This window comes from Halyomorpha halys, unplaced genomic scaffold, assembly GCF_000696795.3.
Source record: "Halyomorpha halys isolate HHAL.00 unplaced genomic scaffold, Hhal_1.1 Scaffold134.1, whole genome shotgun sequence".
Taxonomy (NCBI): Eukaryota; Metazoa; Arthropoda; class Insecta; order Hemiptera; family Pentatomidae; genus Halyomorpha; species Halyomorpha halys.
In genome coordinates, this window is record NW_027107159.1 from 1,321,575 (window position 1) to 1,340,372 (window position 18,798).

The 18,798-nt window shown below is 30.7% G+C and overlaps 3 protein-coding genes across 7 annotated transcripts in view; 1 reads left to right on the forward strand and 2 right to left on the reverse strand.

The window, feature by feature from the left end:
• The window catches only part of Ublcp1 (Ubiquitin-like domain-containing C-terminal domain phosphatase 1), a 6,270-nt gene extending 3,441 nt beyond the window's left edge, over nt 1-2,829 (reverse strand). Inside the window, exons 1-5 of the mRNA XM_014416745.2 lie at nt 2,692-2,829; nt 2,404-2,564; nt 2,086-2,312; nt 1,861-2,007; nt 485-643 (exon numbers count right to left, since the gene is read on the reverse strand). Coding sequence (XP_014272231.1) covers nt 485-643; nt 1,861-2,007; nt 2,086-2,312; nt 2,404-2,564; nt 2,692-2,735 — 738 coding nt within the window. The 5' untranslated portion in view covers nt 2,736-2,829. The remainder of the gene's footprint in view (nt 1-484; nt 644-1,860; nt 2,008-2,085; nt 2,313-2,403; nt 2,565-2,691) is intronic.
• Rpn1 (regulatory particle non-ATPase 1) lies at nt 2,806-16,457 on the forward strand. The gene is made up of 17 exons (XM_014416744.3): nt 2,806-2,963; nt 3,257-3,313; nt 3,382-3,674; nt 3,791-4,000; nt 6,477-6,635; nt 6,726-6,870; nt 6,958-7,177; nt 8,926-9,032; nt 9,114-9,240; nt 10,228-10,482; nt 10,737-10,903; nt 11,012-11,191; nt 11,327-11,401; nt 11,480-11,589; nt 13,052-13,257; nt 15,225-15,343; nt 16,196-16,457. Exons 1-17 carry the CDS (start codon nt 2,928-2,930, stop codon nt 16,370-16,372), a joined length of 2,643 nt encoding a protein of 880 aa, XP_014272230.1. The 5' UTR covers nt 2,806-2,927; the 3' UTR covers nt 16,373-16,457.
• Nucleotides 16,458-16,600: 143 nt separating this feature from the next.
• NSD (Nuclear receptor binding SET domain protein) overlaps nt 16,601-18,798 on the reverse strand; it is a 29,258-nt gene continuing 27,060 nt past the window's right edge. For all 5 annotated transcript variants that reach the window (XM_067045466.1, XM_067045468.1, XM_014416750.3 and 2 more), the window contains 2 exons: nt 18,613-18,767; nt 16,601-17,491 (listed from right to left, as the gene is read on the reverse strand). In XM_067045466.1, coding sequence (XP_066901567.1) covers nt 17,378-17,491; nt 18,613-18,767 — 269 coding nt within the window. In that variant the 3' untranslated portion in view covers nt 16,601-17,377. The remainder of the gene's footprint in view (nt 17,492-18,612; nt 18,768-18,798) is intronic.

Sequence of the window (18,798 nt, forward strand, 5' to 3'; positions counted from 1 at the left end):
AGTTATGTAGTGGAAGAAGATTTACAACTCCTTGAGTATAATCCACAGACCTAAGCTCCAACCATAAGCTTCACAACAATAACATTGTTAATAACTTATTTTAGTATTTATATATTTCCAAGGACTGATTAGTATTCTGTATATGGGTAGCAATCCATTATATTTGGATGTTGTTAAATAAAGCATTTCTATCTTAACTGATGGTTTGTTAATTTTTCTAATGACCAAATCATATTAAACTGTGAATAAATAAATTCATTAAGCATTTGGAAGTTCAAAAATCAATACCTGACTCCCATAATATAGTTTATCTTAAGTGCATTTCCATGACAAAAAATAACTAGTATTTATCATAATTTTAAGATTAAAAACAATTAATATAGTACATTTAATAGTATTAATAATGTAAAAAAACTAAAAAGTTGTAATTTAGGTTTTTTTTAAAATTAATTTTTAAATTTTTATGATTCAAAAATATTTATACCTGAATTACTCCATATTTAGGCGTATGAACAGAGATCATAGCTAAACAGTCTAAATAAAATACAATTTTGTAATCAGAATGACTTGATACACCAAGAAGCTTCATTTTTTCTTCTATCCATTTCATACTTGTAGCAGACCAAATGGCAATGTCATAGTCCTTAACATAATAATAATATGATATACAAATAAAAAATGAAATAAAGATTAATATTACATAATAAGCACATTCATGGTAGAAAGAAAATCAATCTAACATACTGCTAGATTTCATTATTTACAAAGATGAGGTGCATAAAAATTCATTAAAGTTCTACAAGACAAAGGAATCTATTCTATAATGAAATCATATATCTGGTGGCGCATCACACTACTTACACTAACCACCCTATTTTGGGGTAAAATTATGCTGGTACATTTCAAAACAGCTATCTCTTTATAATTCAGGATGATAATACTGTACAATGGAATCTGATCAGAAGAGATCGGTCCATATCAGTTATATCCGATCTCCCAGCAGGTTCTATGGAAATAATTTTCTCCTTTAGTAAATAAAATTCGTAGTTCACATAAATCTGAGAACCACAATCTATTCGCCTATTTTTAATAACTAAAAATGACAAAAAAAAATGAGAGATAGTTGAAAATTTCAAATAAGCAAAATTAAAGGTAGTTCAGAAGTTTTTTAAAAAAAAGTTTCGGCATTTAAACCCTTTCAGACTATTTCAATGATAATAATACCAAGTTAATATTAATGATCATTTGTATGGTACAATAATATACTAACTAATTATCAGTAGGTCATAATACAATCTTTGTAAAATTATAAAATAAATGATCTTGATGACGAGTGATCAGTAGGTCATAATACAATCTTTGTAAAATTATATATGACAGAAACTTTTTAAGTAAAACCTTAATAAAAAAAATAATAAATAAATCAACATGAACAATGTTATATGAATAATATAATAAAAATTTCACTATTAAACTAAATCTTGGCTATTGGAAAAAGTAACCACAGTACCAATTCAAAGTTAGAATATGTCTTACTTAATGTTTCAAATTATTGGAAAATCTTAATTCTGAGAAAAGTTGTGCAGATTTTCAGTAATTAATTAGCTATTTAATACATATGCTAATTTACTAAACAAAATAATCATGGAACAAAAATTACGAAAATAAAATATAGCAAGGTTTCTCTTCAAATTTAAGGATGTATCTTTGAAAGTTTAAATTATGCAATTAATGACTTGCATCTGATGAATATAATAAAATTAGAACATCCTGATTAATCAAATAGTACTATTACATCTACAGAACATTTTATAAATGGATAACTAACTAGTAACCTGAATAACTATTAAATATATGTACTCTGTAAGCTGAACTGAGGAATTCATGAAGATATGGTCTCATCAGTTCATAGCCCCTTTCAGCAACTGAGCGATGATCAAACAGGGTATAGTCAATATCTAACACTAACAATTTCTTACCAGGTCGAGGATCATTAAGTACTTTGATCTGGAAAAATGTATAGTAAAAAAGTTAACCATATGGTAAACTAGAGTAGAAAAAATGAAAAGTTAAAACTGAGTATACTTGATATTCTTTGACTCGTCGATCTATTTTGGCTAAATACACTTCTTTATTTTCAATTGCAACTTCTTCACCCTCCTCTATATCAAAATCATCTATCACTTCAGGAAGATCATCTGGTATTTTATTAGCATCAGCTATGGCTTCTTCTAAAGAGCCCATCATCATGATTTTAAAACCAGATTTTAGTTGGAGTTCGGAGACTCTACAATCATTTTCTGGCATTTTTCCTTAAAGGAACAACGAATAATTAACTTCATGTAAAAAAAGAAAGAAAAAGAATATGATGCTTTTACAAACAGGACCTCAATTTAGGCATACCTTTAAATTTTAAATTCAAGAGTTTCTGCCTCTCAGGCCTTACACCAGTTTTGTGGAATATTATATCTTTTAAATTTCCGACTGTTTCTTCACCAAGTAATGGGCCTATATCATATTCTTTACTATTCCATTTCACTACTAAATTTAAAGTATCAGTCATTCTGAAAAAGTAATTTAAATCCAAATGTTTACATAAACATAACCTCCCAAGAGCTCGAGGTTTGGTGCACTAGCGGGAGAAAAAAAAACAACAAAAAAAAATACAATTTTTTAAAACTTTATACTTACAAATCCTTTGATGAATCTAATGCTGTCGTCGTTATTGTTGCCATTCCCTAAATATTTAAGTCACTAAATTTTTAACTGAAGAGTAATTTTTTTTTCTTCCCCGAAATAAAAATTGTTTACACCATCATGATAGTGAAGCCTTGATTTTGTAGACTTGGTGAAGGTTACTTTCAGTATATAACCTGCTTTGTTGAGTCATTTCGAATTTTATATTAGTTGATATCTCTTACTGCAAGATGACAAAAACTCAAGAGCCACAACAAGAAGAAATGGTAAATTTTCATTAATAATATTTTATTTAAACATGAAAATCATGTTAATATATTATACTTCCTCAGTCTTTTTAGGGAGACATAGGTTATGTGTTTACAACTTAATTAAAGCATGAAGTATATTCCCTCATTTTTATTTATATTCTGTATATATTGATTAATAATTATTTTAATTTAATCACTATGAATATACTTTAAAATATTTCAATGAGTTGTACCTCTCTTCAATATATTGAGAAATGCAGTGTCATCTTATCAGTTTTAATGTTTTAATGTTTTTTTTTAATTTTAAGTCTGAAGAAGACAAGCGCCTTCAAGAAGAACTCAATATGCTTGTGGAGAAAATCACCGTAAGTATTAGTTCTATAAATAATTCTATATAAATTTATAATTTTATAAAATATAAATTTTCTTTTAGGGGCCCGACACCCATCTGTATGTACCTGCATTAGAAAGCATGCGAGACCTGATAAGAAGTTCCACTACAAGCATGACATCTGTACCTATGCCGCTAAAGTTCCTTAGATCTCATTATGGTGCTCTTAAAGAGGCCTGTGCTGTTATGGCAGATAAGAAAGCTCAGGAACTTTGCGCGAGTATAGTCTCTGTTCTTGCAATGGGACAGGATTTACCAGGAGCTCGGGAATGTCTGAAGTATTGTTTGCAGTCACATCAGAAAGATGTTGGAGACTGGGGCCATGAATATGTTAGGTAAAATTTATTGATTATTAAACTGTTTTATAGATTAACTATTAAAATATATTCTTTTGGACTATATGTATGTTCGCTATCAAAGAATTTCTGTTACATTGTTTTATATGATTTAGACAATTGGAAGGAGAGATAGCAGATGAATGGGCATCTACAGAAGAGAAAGATAAGCTGCTAGTGTTGGTGGAGAGTATAATTAAATTTGATATGGAGCATAATGCGGAGATCCAAGCTTGTGATCTCTTGATGGAAATCGACAGACTAGATATGCTTGACAAGCACATGGATTTAACTAATTATTCTAGAGTTTGTCTTTACTTAATTAAGTAAGTATTTTATTGACTATGTGCTGGGTATGATTCTATTTAAAAATAATATATCATAAAGATTAATAAGATTTTTCTGTTAAATTCCTGTTCTTATAAACTTTTCAGATTCATCTATTAATAAAGTAATTGTCAGATTTCGGGTAAAATCAAACTAATTATCTAATATAGATTGGACTTCTATTATCTTTTTAATTATGCATCCCTGTGTGGAATCCCAGGTGTCAGCAGGCAGGTTAGAGAAGTTGGTTCCCTCATTTGTAAATGTAACAAAGCCTGAAATACCAGCACATGTGCAGAGGAAATGCTCCCCAACAACTCTCTCTTCATAATATGCTGACATCACAGAGCAAAGTATAAGTTGATGAAGCTCCTTAAAAGAAGGGATTTTTCCTGCTCCAATGAGGTTCACTTCAATCTGGATTGATCCATGCAATATGCTGATATTATCGCCTTCCCTAAGACAGAGAAGTCAGCAATCCTCTGTGAAATATAAAAGTAATAACCTTGACCAGACCAATAGAGTGGAAAGGGAGAAGAAAGAAATATATGATAGATGTTTTCCTTTCCTTAAGAAAAAGTTCTGTGAGAGTTTCAGGGAATGAGGCTTCAACATGAGAGGCCTCAGGTTTGGAAGCACAACTCGGAGCTTCATGGAGGAACTTGGTGTTTATATTTACATCATATAGCGAAGATGACAGAAAATATAATCCTGGACTCCCTAGGAATCATCCACCACCACATGCATGATAACAGATGAGGATGGTGATGTCTCAGTGGAGGGCATGCATATATGGCACAAATTATTTATACATTGTTATAATTCTATTTATTTTACTTTTTATAATTTAATATTTATTACCCTTTATTTCGAAATATTTATAGCCTGTCTTAATTTTCTCATGTATATTAATTACTTTTATTTAAATATATTGATTTTTATTCATGTATGTCAAATATTTCATTAAATTTTAATGAAATATATTTGTGCGTGACCATTTTATGGTCCATAACCATTATATTTTCGTTATTTATAATTTTTACTATTTATTATATCGAGAGAGAATTAGAGTTAGATATATAGGTAAATAATAGATAGGAAAAAAAGAATAATATTATAAAGAAAAAAAAATTAATATATAGATAAAGAAAAAGATTAAAAAACTAAAACAATAAGAAAAAAAAAGTTTTACAATTATGCATTTTAATATTTACTGTCTGTGCCTATGTAATATAAGAATAATAAGCAATTGTCCAACTAATCTAAGTATGCTCTGTGTGTAGCAACCCATAGTGTTTCTCTCCTTCGCCCCTATCTGCTATATAATTAAGTCTACCGTGTGGCTTATACATTGGGCATTTGTGATTTGCTCAACCATTTCATATTCCTAGTATGTGAAAAAATTATTAAGGATACTATGAAAATAACACACCTTTCTCTTTAGATTTTGAATAGTTAAACATGGTTATTACTGATATATAAATTTCAGGGATACCGAAAAAAAGGTCTTCATTTTAATTCAGTATGGAGAACTAATAAAGTTAAGAAATTAATTGAAAAATTGTATTTATGATAGTTGTTTTCTCACTGTAATTTGTTTTATAAATTGGTGAGCCGTTTGAACAAATGATAAATCCCCAAAATATACATCAATGTCATTCGTTTATCAAAGCAATATCAATTCACCACAGTATTATCTTAATCATTTTTATTCCACTAACTAAATATATTCATATATGGCTGACAACCAAAATTAATAAAAATGGTCAAAAAGTAATTTGTGATTTTTTTTTTCCTTTTTGTCGGCCCAAGACTCCGATTGAAGTTGTCCTGTACTGACCCTTTGAGAATTTTATAATGACTTATTTTTTAAAGAATAATTGAATAACTATTGCTCGGCTTCTATGCAGGCTCAGGAGATTCTAGGTCCATAGATTAAAACTAGTCTGACGGTTCTGATATAATTTTTCCTACATAATGAGTGTTGATGTTCATCAGGAGTCCTCCCTCTCTTCTAGATCTGATAAGCCTTCTTTGGGGATATTTCATTATCCTCTCTTTCTTATTGACAAATAGGTTATTGGAATCTGATGGTTATCCTTTGGTATTAGTTGGATGAGTGATGGACCACTACATTTCCAACCATGGATTGGTATTAGGGTAATTGGAGGTCTCTCTCCCCTTGATGGCTTGTCTTCATTGTGGCTAAAGAATCCAATCTACTTTTAGTAGTATACATGTTCCATAGGAAAGGTTTTCAAACAGGTGTGGGTGAAGCTCACCAATGATGTCCTTCTTCGGTCCCACTTCTGTGGTAGAAACACAGCTGCCCATGATTATGATGTTTAAAGAGGTGTAAATAATATTGTTTCTATCCATCCTATTTGATTTTAGCTTAGGATAGGCCTTTGGTCTTGAAGTAGTCTTCTGAATCAGTCCATTAAATTGATGTATAAAAATATGTTTTATTTTCAGTTGTGCTGTTTATGTGGAAGAACCAGAAAGAGGAAATATAGTAGGTGGAGTTATGAAACATTATATGCGATTTAAAGAATATCCCCGAGCACTCTGCCTTGCTATGCAATTGAATAAACAAGATATAATGTTAGACATCTTTAACCAGTGCCAAGATCCGTGAGTTCAATGATTAATAAGATTAATTTTATTTAACATATACATTTTTTGTTTGTATCATGTAGAAGTCAATTTAAATTAAAATTATAGATTGGTTAGAAAACAGTTAGCCTTCATGGTAGGCAGGCAACAGTTGAGTTTGGAATTGAGTGACGATCTGCCAGACAAATCAGATCTTACTAACATCATGTCCAATGCCCACGTCAATGATCACTTTCATAGTTTAGGCAGAGAGGTATATTTGAAAAAAAAATAATTAAAATCCTTACCATATTGTACTTATTTGTATTATTTTAATTTTGTGATTGAATATTTGTTTTAGTTGGATATCATGGAGCCAAAAACCCCTGAGGAAGTGTACAAAGTTTGGTTGGAAGGGTTGGTTCTCCGCCCAACTTATAATCTGGAAGTACCTTTGGATTCTGCTAGGCATAATCTTGCTTCAACATTTGTAAATGCTTTTGTGAATGCAGGCTTTTCCAGGGATAAGTTGGTATCAGTTGAAGATGGCAACAAATGGATGTACAAGAATAAGCAACATGGTGAACAATGTTATATTATTAGTTGTGGTTATTCTGGTATAAATAGTTTAGACATATTTCTATTTCTAAGTTTGATGACCTATTGGATAAATATGTTGTATAGCCCATAGTTGGTTCTATAGCCTTTATCACCAACTTTACTCTCAACATCTTGTTGGTCAGGTCTTACTAAGCTAAGTAAGAGGGTGGTAAGTCTTTATTTATCCAGAATTTAATTATATTTTTGTTTATGTTGGTAGCACTGTTGTTTTGCGTTGATGACGCATGCTTTGTTTGTTTGTTGTTTTGTCTATGGAAGTTTCAAGCTGCTAGGTTAGTTTCATTATCGCTGTCATCCTGTTAATCATGGCTGATCTGCTTTCTATTTGCACTAAAGAAGAGCAACGTTCAGTGATCCGTTTTTGTGGTTGGAAAGCATATCAGGAGCCGAAATTCTTCTAAGACTTTCGTTTCAGTACAGAAACAGTGTTTTGGCACAACAGAATGTCAACGAATGGATTAAAAAATTCAAAAATGGTCGCACAAATGTTATGCACGATGAAGGAGCAGGATGACTGTTTACTGCCACAAATGAAGAAAACATTGAGCATTCATGTGAAATGGTGCTCTTAGAGAGACGAGTAACTATTAACGAAGTGACAGATAATCTGCAAATTAGTCACGGTTCTGCCTACGAAATCATCCACAATAGACTTTGGTTTCATAAAGTTTCTGTAAGATCACAGAACAACTCACAGTTGCATATACAAACACGCTTGGATACCTGCCAAAAAAATTTGGATCGCTATGATAACGAACGGGACAACTTCTTAGACAGGATTATTACTGATTACTGGTGACGAAACATAGATCCATCATTACGAGCCAGAGAGTAAGTGTGGAATGGAAACATCCAAATTCAATAAACAGTATGTTATAGTGAGATGCTTACTACCAAGCTATAGCCTGCAATTCGAAGCAAACACTGAGGACTACTGTTGAAAGATGTGTTGTTGCACGACAAAGCCTGTCCGCATACTGCTGCCCACACTGCTGAAATGCTCCAGAAACTCAATTTTGAAGTACTAGCTCATCCTCCATATAATCCCAATAATGCCCTTCTGACTATCACTTGTTTGGTCCACTCAAAGAGGTGTTAAGGGGCTCTCAATTTATCTCGGCGAAGCAATGAAAGAAGCGGTACATTCCTGGCTTGCACCTCAACCTAAAACCTTCTTTTATGAGGGCATCATGAAGCTTGTACAACGATGAACCAATTGCATTGAAAAGTAAGGGGACTATGTCGAAAAATGATGTACTTGCAAGTTTCCTATTTGATTACAATAAAATTTTATAACTATATTGCGGATAATAATTGACTTAGCCTCGTAACTTAGTCCTATATGGTGTTAACCTATCCCTGTATAAGATAGGTCCTTGCCTGTTTGGATTGTATGGCTGTTATGATAACTCTAGGGCATGAAATGAAATATAGTACTTGTCAGATGGGTTCATATGTTAAGCCATACTGCTGTACAGATCAACCAGCCGTTAGCCATGGTGAAGTCTACTTAAGGACTGGAGTTTATGGAAACTCTTTTTCCTTAATTAAGGGGTCTTAAGGACTTTGCCAATCCCCCTATCTTTATGCTGGATCTACACGTTTCCCACTTGGCTCAAATCCAAGACTTTTACAAATACTTGTTAATCATAGGAAGCAAAACATTCTTTTAATAATAAAACTTAGATCAACATCTCATTCTTTCTAGGTATGTTAAGTGCTGCTGCATCTCTCGGTCTGATTCATCTGTGGGATGTCGATGGAGGACTAACTCCCATCGACAAATACTTGTATACATCTGAAGATTATATCAAGGTTATTTGTTTTATTTCCTTTAATAAATAGAAAATTAAATTGTTATTCTATCTCTTTTGCTAACTGATTCTTTTATCATAGAGTGGAGCATTGCTGGCATTGGGTATTGTGAACTGTGGTGTCAGGAATGATTGTGATCCTGCGCTGGCTCTTCTTTCTGATTATGTCCTTCATGAAAGTGTCACTTTGAGGATTGGTGCAGTTTTAGGTATCAGTAATATTATGATAATGTTTTTATTTAGATATGTGGAAAAAAAAAACTTTATGTAGAATGAAATTCTTTTTTTAAAAAAAAAAGTTGTCAAAGGCATGTTAGTACTTCTTCCTTGCCTATTAAAATTGAAGACTACAATCTGTATATTAACTATGATTTTTGAACTACTGTTTAATGTGTAATTTTTATCTTCAGTTACCTATGTATGAAATATACAGTATGGGGAAGTATTGCAATAATGTAAAATTTTGATTTTGCTACATGTTTTGAGGTCCTCTAAGTCCATATAACCAAGTATCACAATATGGTCTGTGTTGTGTGTGTTTGTGGTCAGCCTAGCTCAAAAATGAACAGTCAAAAGGAATATAGTACAAAAGGAATTACATATTTAAGGTGGAAATTTACCTGGGGTATGGCAGCTACTGTTTTGATAAAATCAACTGACCAGAAGTGCCACTTTATAGAATATTTTTTATAAAAGAACAGATCTAATGCTTTTGATTAAACTCAATATATCAATGTTCTTTAAAGGAGGAAAAAGGAAAAATAAAGAGACAGGTTCGAATCAGAAAGACCGGTAGCTCCCAATCTCTCCTCATTGTATACATATGTATCCTTATTATCCTTCGTTATCTTTTGCTTAACTGTTGCATTCTTGACAGGAAAAAAGTTAATATTTGTTACTCTCACTTTAAAAACCCTAAATTATGAAATTTAAAGCAACATAAAAAATAAAATGTTGTGTTCACAATTTTCACTTCCCTAGTCTAAACATTTTTTTTTTCTCGAAAATCACATAAATAGGGATCACTTGGACATGAATCCACTAATCTACTCAAAACTTGGGGACATAAATTGGGTGATAAGTAAAACATGTGTGATCCTTACACTGCATCATACTTTTTATTTAATATTAGTTTTTTTTTTAAGTTATGTATGTTTTGATAAGGTTATAGTTTTCTACATAATTCTGTTATGCAGGTTTGGGCCTGGCTTATGTTGGAACAAAAAGACAAGACGCCATTACCCTTTTGCTGCCAGTGCTCTCTGACTCGAGATCAACACCCGAGGTCGTTGCTATGGCAGCATTGGCATGTGCCCTCATTACACTCGGTACACCTCATCCCGATGTAGTATCAACTATACTTCAAACTCTTCTTGATCTTCCTGTGGCTGAGATGACTGAAGGACACTACTCCAAATTTTTGCCGCTTGCACTTGGTCTATGTTACCTGGGTAATTACTAAGTCTATTTTTACAGTATTTTATATTACTATTAACATTAAATCCTAAAATATTTTGATCCAAAAAGATTTTTAACCATCTAACCATTTACTTGGTGGTTAATATGATTTATACAGAGAAAAGAGGGGACTAAATAGAGAATAAAACCTAAATATTTAATAATTTCAGTGATATACATATATATCATAAATTTATTGTTGATGTTTTACAATTCATGTCATTTTTTGGGAAATGTTGTTGTTTAGGTCAACGAGAAGGCACAGAAGCTACAAAAGCTGCTCTTGAAGCTCTTCCAGAACCTTTGCGGTCTCTATCACAACACATGTTGAAGATGTGTGTCTATGCAGGGACTGGGGATGTACTTGTCATCCAGGAGCAGCTTCAAGTGTGCTCAGAACATTATCCCACTCCAGTAAGAATTATAAAATTCCTTATCCATTGTTATTTTTCTTTTAAGAAGATTTAATTAAATGTAATGTGGAATTGAACTTGAACATGTTTAATTTTATTACTATTAAAGGAAGAAAAGAAAGAAACTGATAAGAAGGACAAGGATAAGGACAAGGACAAAGATGAGTCAAAGAGTAGTAAAGTGAAGGACATGACGTGTATGCAAGCAGTAGCCGCTCTTTCTGTAGCAGTGATTGCAATGGGTGAGGAGACAGGATCTGAAATGGCCACAAGGATATTCGCACAGCTGGTAAGTATCACCTTCATTGATTCTTTTGTTTCATTTTTAATTTTTTAGTTATTCATAATTATATTACTAATGATATTTTATATGTTATACTCGCATAATGCATATGTTGCTATTTGTACTTTTATTGATCAATAGGGAAGATATGGTGAACCTGCAGTACGAAGAGCTGTGCCCTTGGCTATAGCACTGTCGTCAATATCGAATCCTCAGGTAAATATTTTTTAGTAACATAATTTTAAAACATGATACTTGATGATGAAAATAAAATATTTTAAATTTTTATTACAGTTAGCTGTGATCGATGTTCTTAATAAATATTCACATGACCTTGATGAAGAAGTGGCTCACAATGCTATTTTCTCCATGGGCCTGGTTGGTGCAGGGACTAACAATGCAAGGTATTTTAACATTTAATGTTTATACTTTATTGTAGTAACTTTAAATGACCTGGGATTACACTTTTTCCTTATTTCTATCTAAAAACAAATATGGCTACCAATGAGGGTATTGAACCTCATTAATATCCTTTACCAAAAGAAAAACTGAATCTATTTATTATTTTTTATAATATCAATCTTGGAAGCTGTTAAGGCTTCTAACTCATCTTTATGTTTTATTAATTTTATTGTAAATTAATTAAATTATATTTAAAACAAAACTTATTTTTAATTTTCTTATTGTAAACTTAATTAAAGAACGAGAACAATTTTTATTGTTAAGGTAAGACAAAGAAACATCAACATTAGCAAGTCCAGTAGATTTTAATTGTTTACACTTAGCTGTTTATATCTCGTGTATTCTAATATGTGACTTAGTAGTCTAGCATCAACAGTGTTAGAAAGATATTTTGTTTCCTCTCTCATGTTTTTTTGCAAAACATTGTCTACAGAAATGATAATACTTGTTCTTTAATACTATCTATGTTAGTACTTTTTATGGTATTTACCTTTAACAATTTGTTTTAATCATGAGAAGGGCTTGTAATTAATTAAACATTAATTTTTTATTTATGAATGGAATATGGTCCAGGTGCAGTCAAAAAAACTCAAATAGTAAATAATTATACTATTATTATTGAGCCAACGTTTCGTCACACGTTGCAGGGCTTCATCAGGGCTAAAAAAGATACAAACACTTGACATAGTACAAAGAAGAAAAAACATAAGTGGAAAATAACACTATGTCGAGTGTTTGTATCTTTTTTAGCCCTGAAGAAGCCCTGCAATGTGGGGCGAAACGTTGGCTCAATAATAATAGTATAATTGTTTACTATTTGAGTTTTTTTGACTGCACCCGGAGCATATTTCATTCATCTATACGCACGGTCAATCAATAATCTTCCAGTATTTTTTATCAAGATTGGTCTTAAGTTTTTTCTTTTGTTTGCTTACATGTACAAGATATATTTTTATGTAATAAGATTGTATTTTTTGTTTCTCTTTTTTTAAAATAAAGTATCAAGAAGTTTCCAATAAAAGCCGTTTCATTTTTTACAATATTTCTCTTATTCAGAATTTTTTTTTTACAATACTAGCATAGGCTAAGAAAAGGCAAAATCCTTCTTAGGTGCATTTCGTTATCTAAAGAACTCCCCAACAGTACCCAGTACCCATTATTAGTAATAATAGTAGTAATTTCCGATTAACGTTATGTTGACCACGGTCAATAAGGTTTCTAGAGAATGGTGTGCCAGCCTTGGCCAATGGCTTGGGTTAAGGATTACAGAACACTAGGAGTAGGGGATGACTGATGGCTCATAGTTTTGGTAGCACTGATCTCCCTCCTATCTGTAATTATCTCTCTTCACAAACCTCTCTATTAGTAGCGGTGTATAAACCAGTTCTTCATGGAATGTTGCAGGTTGGCTACCATGCTACGCCAGCTAGCACAGTACCATGCTAAGAACACTGGTCACCTGTTCATGGTGCGCATCGCTCAAGGGCTGACTCATCTTGGTAAAGGTACACTATCCCTCTGCCCATTCCACACCGATAGGCAGGTCATGAACTATTCCGCAGTAGCTGGTCTTCTTATCACACTCGTTTCCTTCCTGGACACTAAAACAAGTAAGTATTTTTCTTTTCTTTGGTTACTTTATTTCAGCATATGGATCGTTAATAAGTCTTGTACATCAAAAAAACCGTGCCCGTGTAGGCCTCGGCGCGAAGCGCCGAGGCGACATATTTCCGTGACAACGTATACTCTATAATCCTCTTACCCCCACCACCTCACTCTTACCCATCCCCACCACTACCTTCTCCGTTACGGGAGACTTTTGCCTGCATGACTCTCAGCATCTATAATCCTCTTACCCCCACTACTACACTACTAATTACCTCCCCCACAATCTACTTCCGTTACGGGACACTTTTTCTAACATGGCATCCCGCAAAATGATTTATAAGACGTTGTCACGTCAAAACTACCTTAGATTGAATATGGTTGGTTGTTGCCCAATTTTTTCTTCAATCTCCATTTACATATCTGATCTCTTTTGATAAAATATTGATAAGTTCAAAGTTGTGTAAAATACAAATAATTTAGAGGAAAAATCTTAAGGATAATGAATATAGACATTCAAAAGTATAAACTATTACCAAGTATAATTCTTAACAGAGTATGTGCAGTTTCTGTTTTTCAAAAATATTGAGAAACAATACATTTTTTGGTGATTTTTTATGAATAAAAGTATGTATAAAATATTGTTATTAGTTTGTTATGTTTAATTTTTTATGAATAACTGTCTGTTAAGTTTTTCTCTTGAAGTCGTTACTCAAACTTTTGATATTTTGGGTAATTATTCAGGTTAATTTTGACATCGAAAAGCTTTTAAATTATTTTAAAGTTGTCAATCATTTATTCAATAATATATTCTTATTAAAAATACTAATAATGATTTTATGGAATTAGCCATTCTATCAACTGAAAAACTCATGAAATTAAAATAAACCAAGAATTTATAACTATGGTGACCTTTATTTATTTATTATTTTTTTTGTAAGATTAACTTCATTTTATTTATTCATTAACATCACTTTATTTAAATATTGTAAGATTATTATTTAGGTTAATTATCTTAGACCTGCTTAGATAAAATTAAAAGTCTACCTGAACTAAATATTGTAATATTTTATATACTTTTTCCTAATATTGTTTGCCAACTATCCAGGTAAAAAACTGAAATTTTTTTCTTCAAGTTTTGGTTTTAATTTATAATAAAAAATAAAAACACATAAACAGATTTACTAAATTCTTTTTAGACCCTTAGAGTATCACTTTCTGTTATAAAATGGCTAAAAACACAAACGGATTTTACTTATCACATATCATTATTTCACAAGTCTCACAGTTTTTAAAAAATATATATTTTTCTATTCATGAACATTAAATTTTGTATAATAATTAATGTACAAATACAAATAATTAAAATTTGAACTTTTTGGAATTATTCTTTGCCATATTGTAAAAGCAAAAAAAATTGTATCTCAAATGCCGAGCTTTACTGTATTCTGACATAGATTTATACGTAGAAATCTTGAATCGAACACGACCAAATTGCTCTAACACTCAAAAAGAAAAAAATCTAAAAAGGAACTATTTTTTGACAACATTGATAACAATTTTGAAAGATGTGAAGTATTTTGTTCTGAAAAAACAAAAACAGATTTTACGTGAATGTATTTGACAAAAAAGCGTCCAAGATTTCCTAACCAGTTTCTTTTATTTTCAATGTCAAAAGCCATGTGTTCAAAATAAATTTATAAACATTATTTTGGTTGTGTTATCATAATGTAACACATAGCACTAAGACATATAAAAAAATTGGTTATCACATTGCCTCTGGCTTCTTTTAATACCAGGTAAGGTCATATATGTAAGGAGTTTGACTTTTATTAGCTATCACTTTAAGGTTTAATTTAATTGATTTTATTAATATACATGTAGATTATTATTATCAAATCTAATTAGGGAATTATATATATTTTAATTTGAGAAGGAAAATTTTAAACAATTTGCCTTTTAATTCTTTCAGTAATGCTTGGGAAGTCCCACTATTTGCTCTACACACTAGCTACTGCGATGTACCCAAGATGGTTGGTAACACTTGATGAACATCTAGAACCGCTACCAGTGTCTGTCAGAGTTGGACAGGTAAACTATCCCAATGTAATTTAGTACAGAACACTAATGTCATGAAAAGGTCAGTTAACTTATTAATAAAAAAAAATCACCAATTTGATTACTTGAAACAGTCAATATACCTGCATTATAAGATTTTAAATTTTGATAATAAATTACTAATTATTATACCAATCCTAAATCATCCCAACCTAATAAGGTTCTAACCAAATTAGAACTTACAATTAAAAATATTATAGATTAAACAATAAATAAAAACCAAACTTTAAATAAATCAAATCCTATATAATATCTATACCAAAATACCGTTGAAGAAATACATGAAACTTTACCTATAAAAAGAAGAGATGTTAAATTAAAAATATAAATTTTTAGATAAACAAACATAATTTAATGCAATAACTTCTCAGTCAAAAAATTTAGAATAACTGTTAAATAAAAAAGTTAAACCAAAATATAGTAAAAATAAACTATTAAATATTTATATCAATTAACAATGGATTCAGAGAATAATATTTCAAAAATTATTATTCTAATATTTAAACTACCATGGATACTTACAAAAATAAAGCAGAACTGTCAAATTTCAAAACTAATAAATGAAGAATAAAAAAAGATATCAACATGAATATTAACAGAATTCATGAAAGATAAATCTCTATATAGAACATAAATAAATCCTGTTACAACTTATAAAAGATAAAATCCCCCCCCCCCCAAAAAAAAATTTAACCTAATAAACATATTATCCTTAAATTCAATAATGCCTTCTCCTTGTTCTTAGAGATCACACTTTACTTTAAGAATAAAATTTCATTAGTTACAGAAGATTCCCTGGTTCCTAATGTGTTTTTTTTTCAATAGGCAGTGAATGTGATTGGTAAAGCTGGAACCCCGAAGACAATAGCTGGTGTCCATACTCATACTACACCTGTGCTCCTTGCTGTTGGCGAACGTGCCGAACTGGCCACCGAGGATTACACTCCTCTCACACCTGTTATGGAAGGATTCGTCATTCTCAGAAAGAAACAACCGGCATGAAGATATATTTTTAATTTTTTTATTATTTCTGCTTTATAATTATTAAATTAATTAAATTAATTATACACGTTGTTTGTACAAAATAGCTGCTTTCTTTATATTCTTCTTCCCTATTAATAGCCTTAAATACTTACAGAATTGAATTATATCCTTTATATTAGTAACCACAATATATGTAAGTTTGTAAAAGTTATCAGGCGAGATCAACAAAAATAAATCTCTTTTGCATTAACAATGCAAAGTCTTTTCAACTTGTATAAATTTGGTACAATAATTAACCTTTATTATTTTTTTTGTAAACTTTTTTTTTTCTTATAAATCAATTCCAATAATGATATACATATACAATTACAATGATAACACTATGTACAGATAAAAAGGTCAACACTACACTTTCCTATAAGACCTACAGTTTCTAAACAAAAAAAAATTTCTTAAATCAAATTTTACTGCATTAGTATTAACAACTATATGCAATCAACGCAAAAAAAATAATAATAAACCAACATAATTATAAAGAAACGACACGTGTTTATTAAAAAATTAAAGTGCTTTATAAAACAATAAATTTTCATAAAATAATGATATTGTAATGATTTTTAAATAATCACTAAAAAAAAAAAATACAGGGATCAATTTTATTTGGTAACAACAATGCATATTACTCCGGTCTTTCCATTACTTAACTGTTATACAAATCCGAACATTTTCTCTAATAAACAAAAATGTTTATTTGATCATTTTCAGATCATTAAAATAAGTATACTGTAACTCCCTAAATACATTTTTTTTTATTGGATAGGAATTTAAAATATAAATAATTAATATATATATATATATGTATAAAATATAATGTTCAACTTATTACATAAAATATTTAACTTGCTTTCATATTTCATAGAGGCACATATAAAAAAATTCACTTAAGGAAAAGAACCGGTTCTTTTCCATAATATTTAAAACAAGTTAAGCCTAATAATAAAAATAACAGTCTCTAAATAACTGCTAATCGGCATGGCCATTGACTATCTTCGACCGAGAATACTTCCTGCTGGCAGACTTGACCTTGCTTGAATCTTCGTCGTCACTTGCTGCGCTCCAATCTGATCCGCTGTCCGACTGAAATAATAATTCAGAACTATAATATAATAAAATAATTAATCTTTTCAATATATTTCTTTAACCTAATGGCAGGTACGCCTTCTCTAGTCCCATAATAGGCATGTAGTACACTCGTCTTACACCCTACAAACTTTTTTCATTATTAATTATTAATAGTTACTTTTTTCATTATTAAGAAGTTTTAATGCAAGATACTAGCTAATTTGAATAACATCCTTTAGTTTGTGTGAGTAATGCATAAAAAATGAAAAAGTTATGATTTGTTTCCTAAGATAATGAATAAAATATAAAATATTCTTCAGAATAAGAAAAAATCAGGTAGGAAATACAAGATTCTTTTTTATTATTATTTTTTTTAAAGGTTGACCTTAATACATATAGAATTACAGGAAAAAATTCACTAAGTAATTTCACACTTATTAAAAAGTTAGTCATATTAGCCTGTCTTTTGGTTGTGAAGTCAAGTATGTAACCTCTTCCAGTTCTCCAGTGCTGTTAGTTTCTGAAATTTCTAATGGAAAGAGATATTTTAAATTAAGGATTCTCATAAAAAATTAATCCTTAAAAAGAATTTTTGTCTGAAGCATTCTGAAGGTACAGATCACCACAAACTAAACAATTTTTTATGATTTAGGTGCAAAAGGTATGAAAAATCAAACTAAAGTTAAGATCAAAATCATTAGAAAATTCAATTTCATGTAAAGGTACTCGAAGGATGACGACTATCCAAGGAGAAATTTAATTCTCAAACAATTTTGTCCTTTTCATTTGTACTTTTTGGAAATGTATGCCTATGTAAAACGAGTTTGAAAAAATTGCTATATAATAGTTTTAAAATGAAATATCTTAAGAGGGTGTTTCATTGAGAATACCACTCTTGGTTAGAAATTACAGAATTAACTGTGCTGCAAAAGAACTGGAAAAGATTAAGTGACAAAAAGAACTTCATTGACCACAACTAAGACCTTTAGAATTTAGATATTTTCAAAACTTGAGAAAAAAAAAGGGAGGGAGGGGGAAGAAGGTGTTACTGATGCAGACCTACACTACAAATAATAAATTATTGAGCCACTCAGATAAAAAATAAGTTTTTAAATTATTAGAACTAATTATCATACCAGGTTATGTGAAAAGCAGAGGAGGCCATGGTTCCTGCTAAGAGAGATGTTACCCTCTGCGTGCTCGCTGCAATAAGAGTTTATACACAGTGTGCAGCGTTGAACTTTAGTAGCGCTACAGACACTACACTGGTGCCAAGGACAGACCCATCCACCTGTTGGATTTAATATTAATATTAAATTATA

What these genes read in the sequence shown, in the direction of transcription:
- Rpn1 (XM_014416744.3), top strand. Translation starts at nt 2,928, where the DNA reads ATGACAAAAACTCAAGAGCCACAACAAGAAGAAATG. An exon ending in CATCTGAAGATTATATCAAG is followed by an intron (nt 9,033 to 9,113) that starts GTTATTTGTTTT and finishes CTTTTATCATAG; the next exon opens with AGTGGAGCATTGCTGGCATT. An exon ending in CTTCCTGGACACTAAAACAA is followed by an intron (nt 13,258 to 15,224) that starts GTAAGTATTTTT and finishes TAATTCTTTCAG; the next exon opens with TAATGCTTGGGAAGTCCCAC.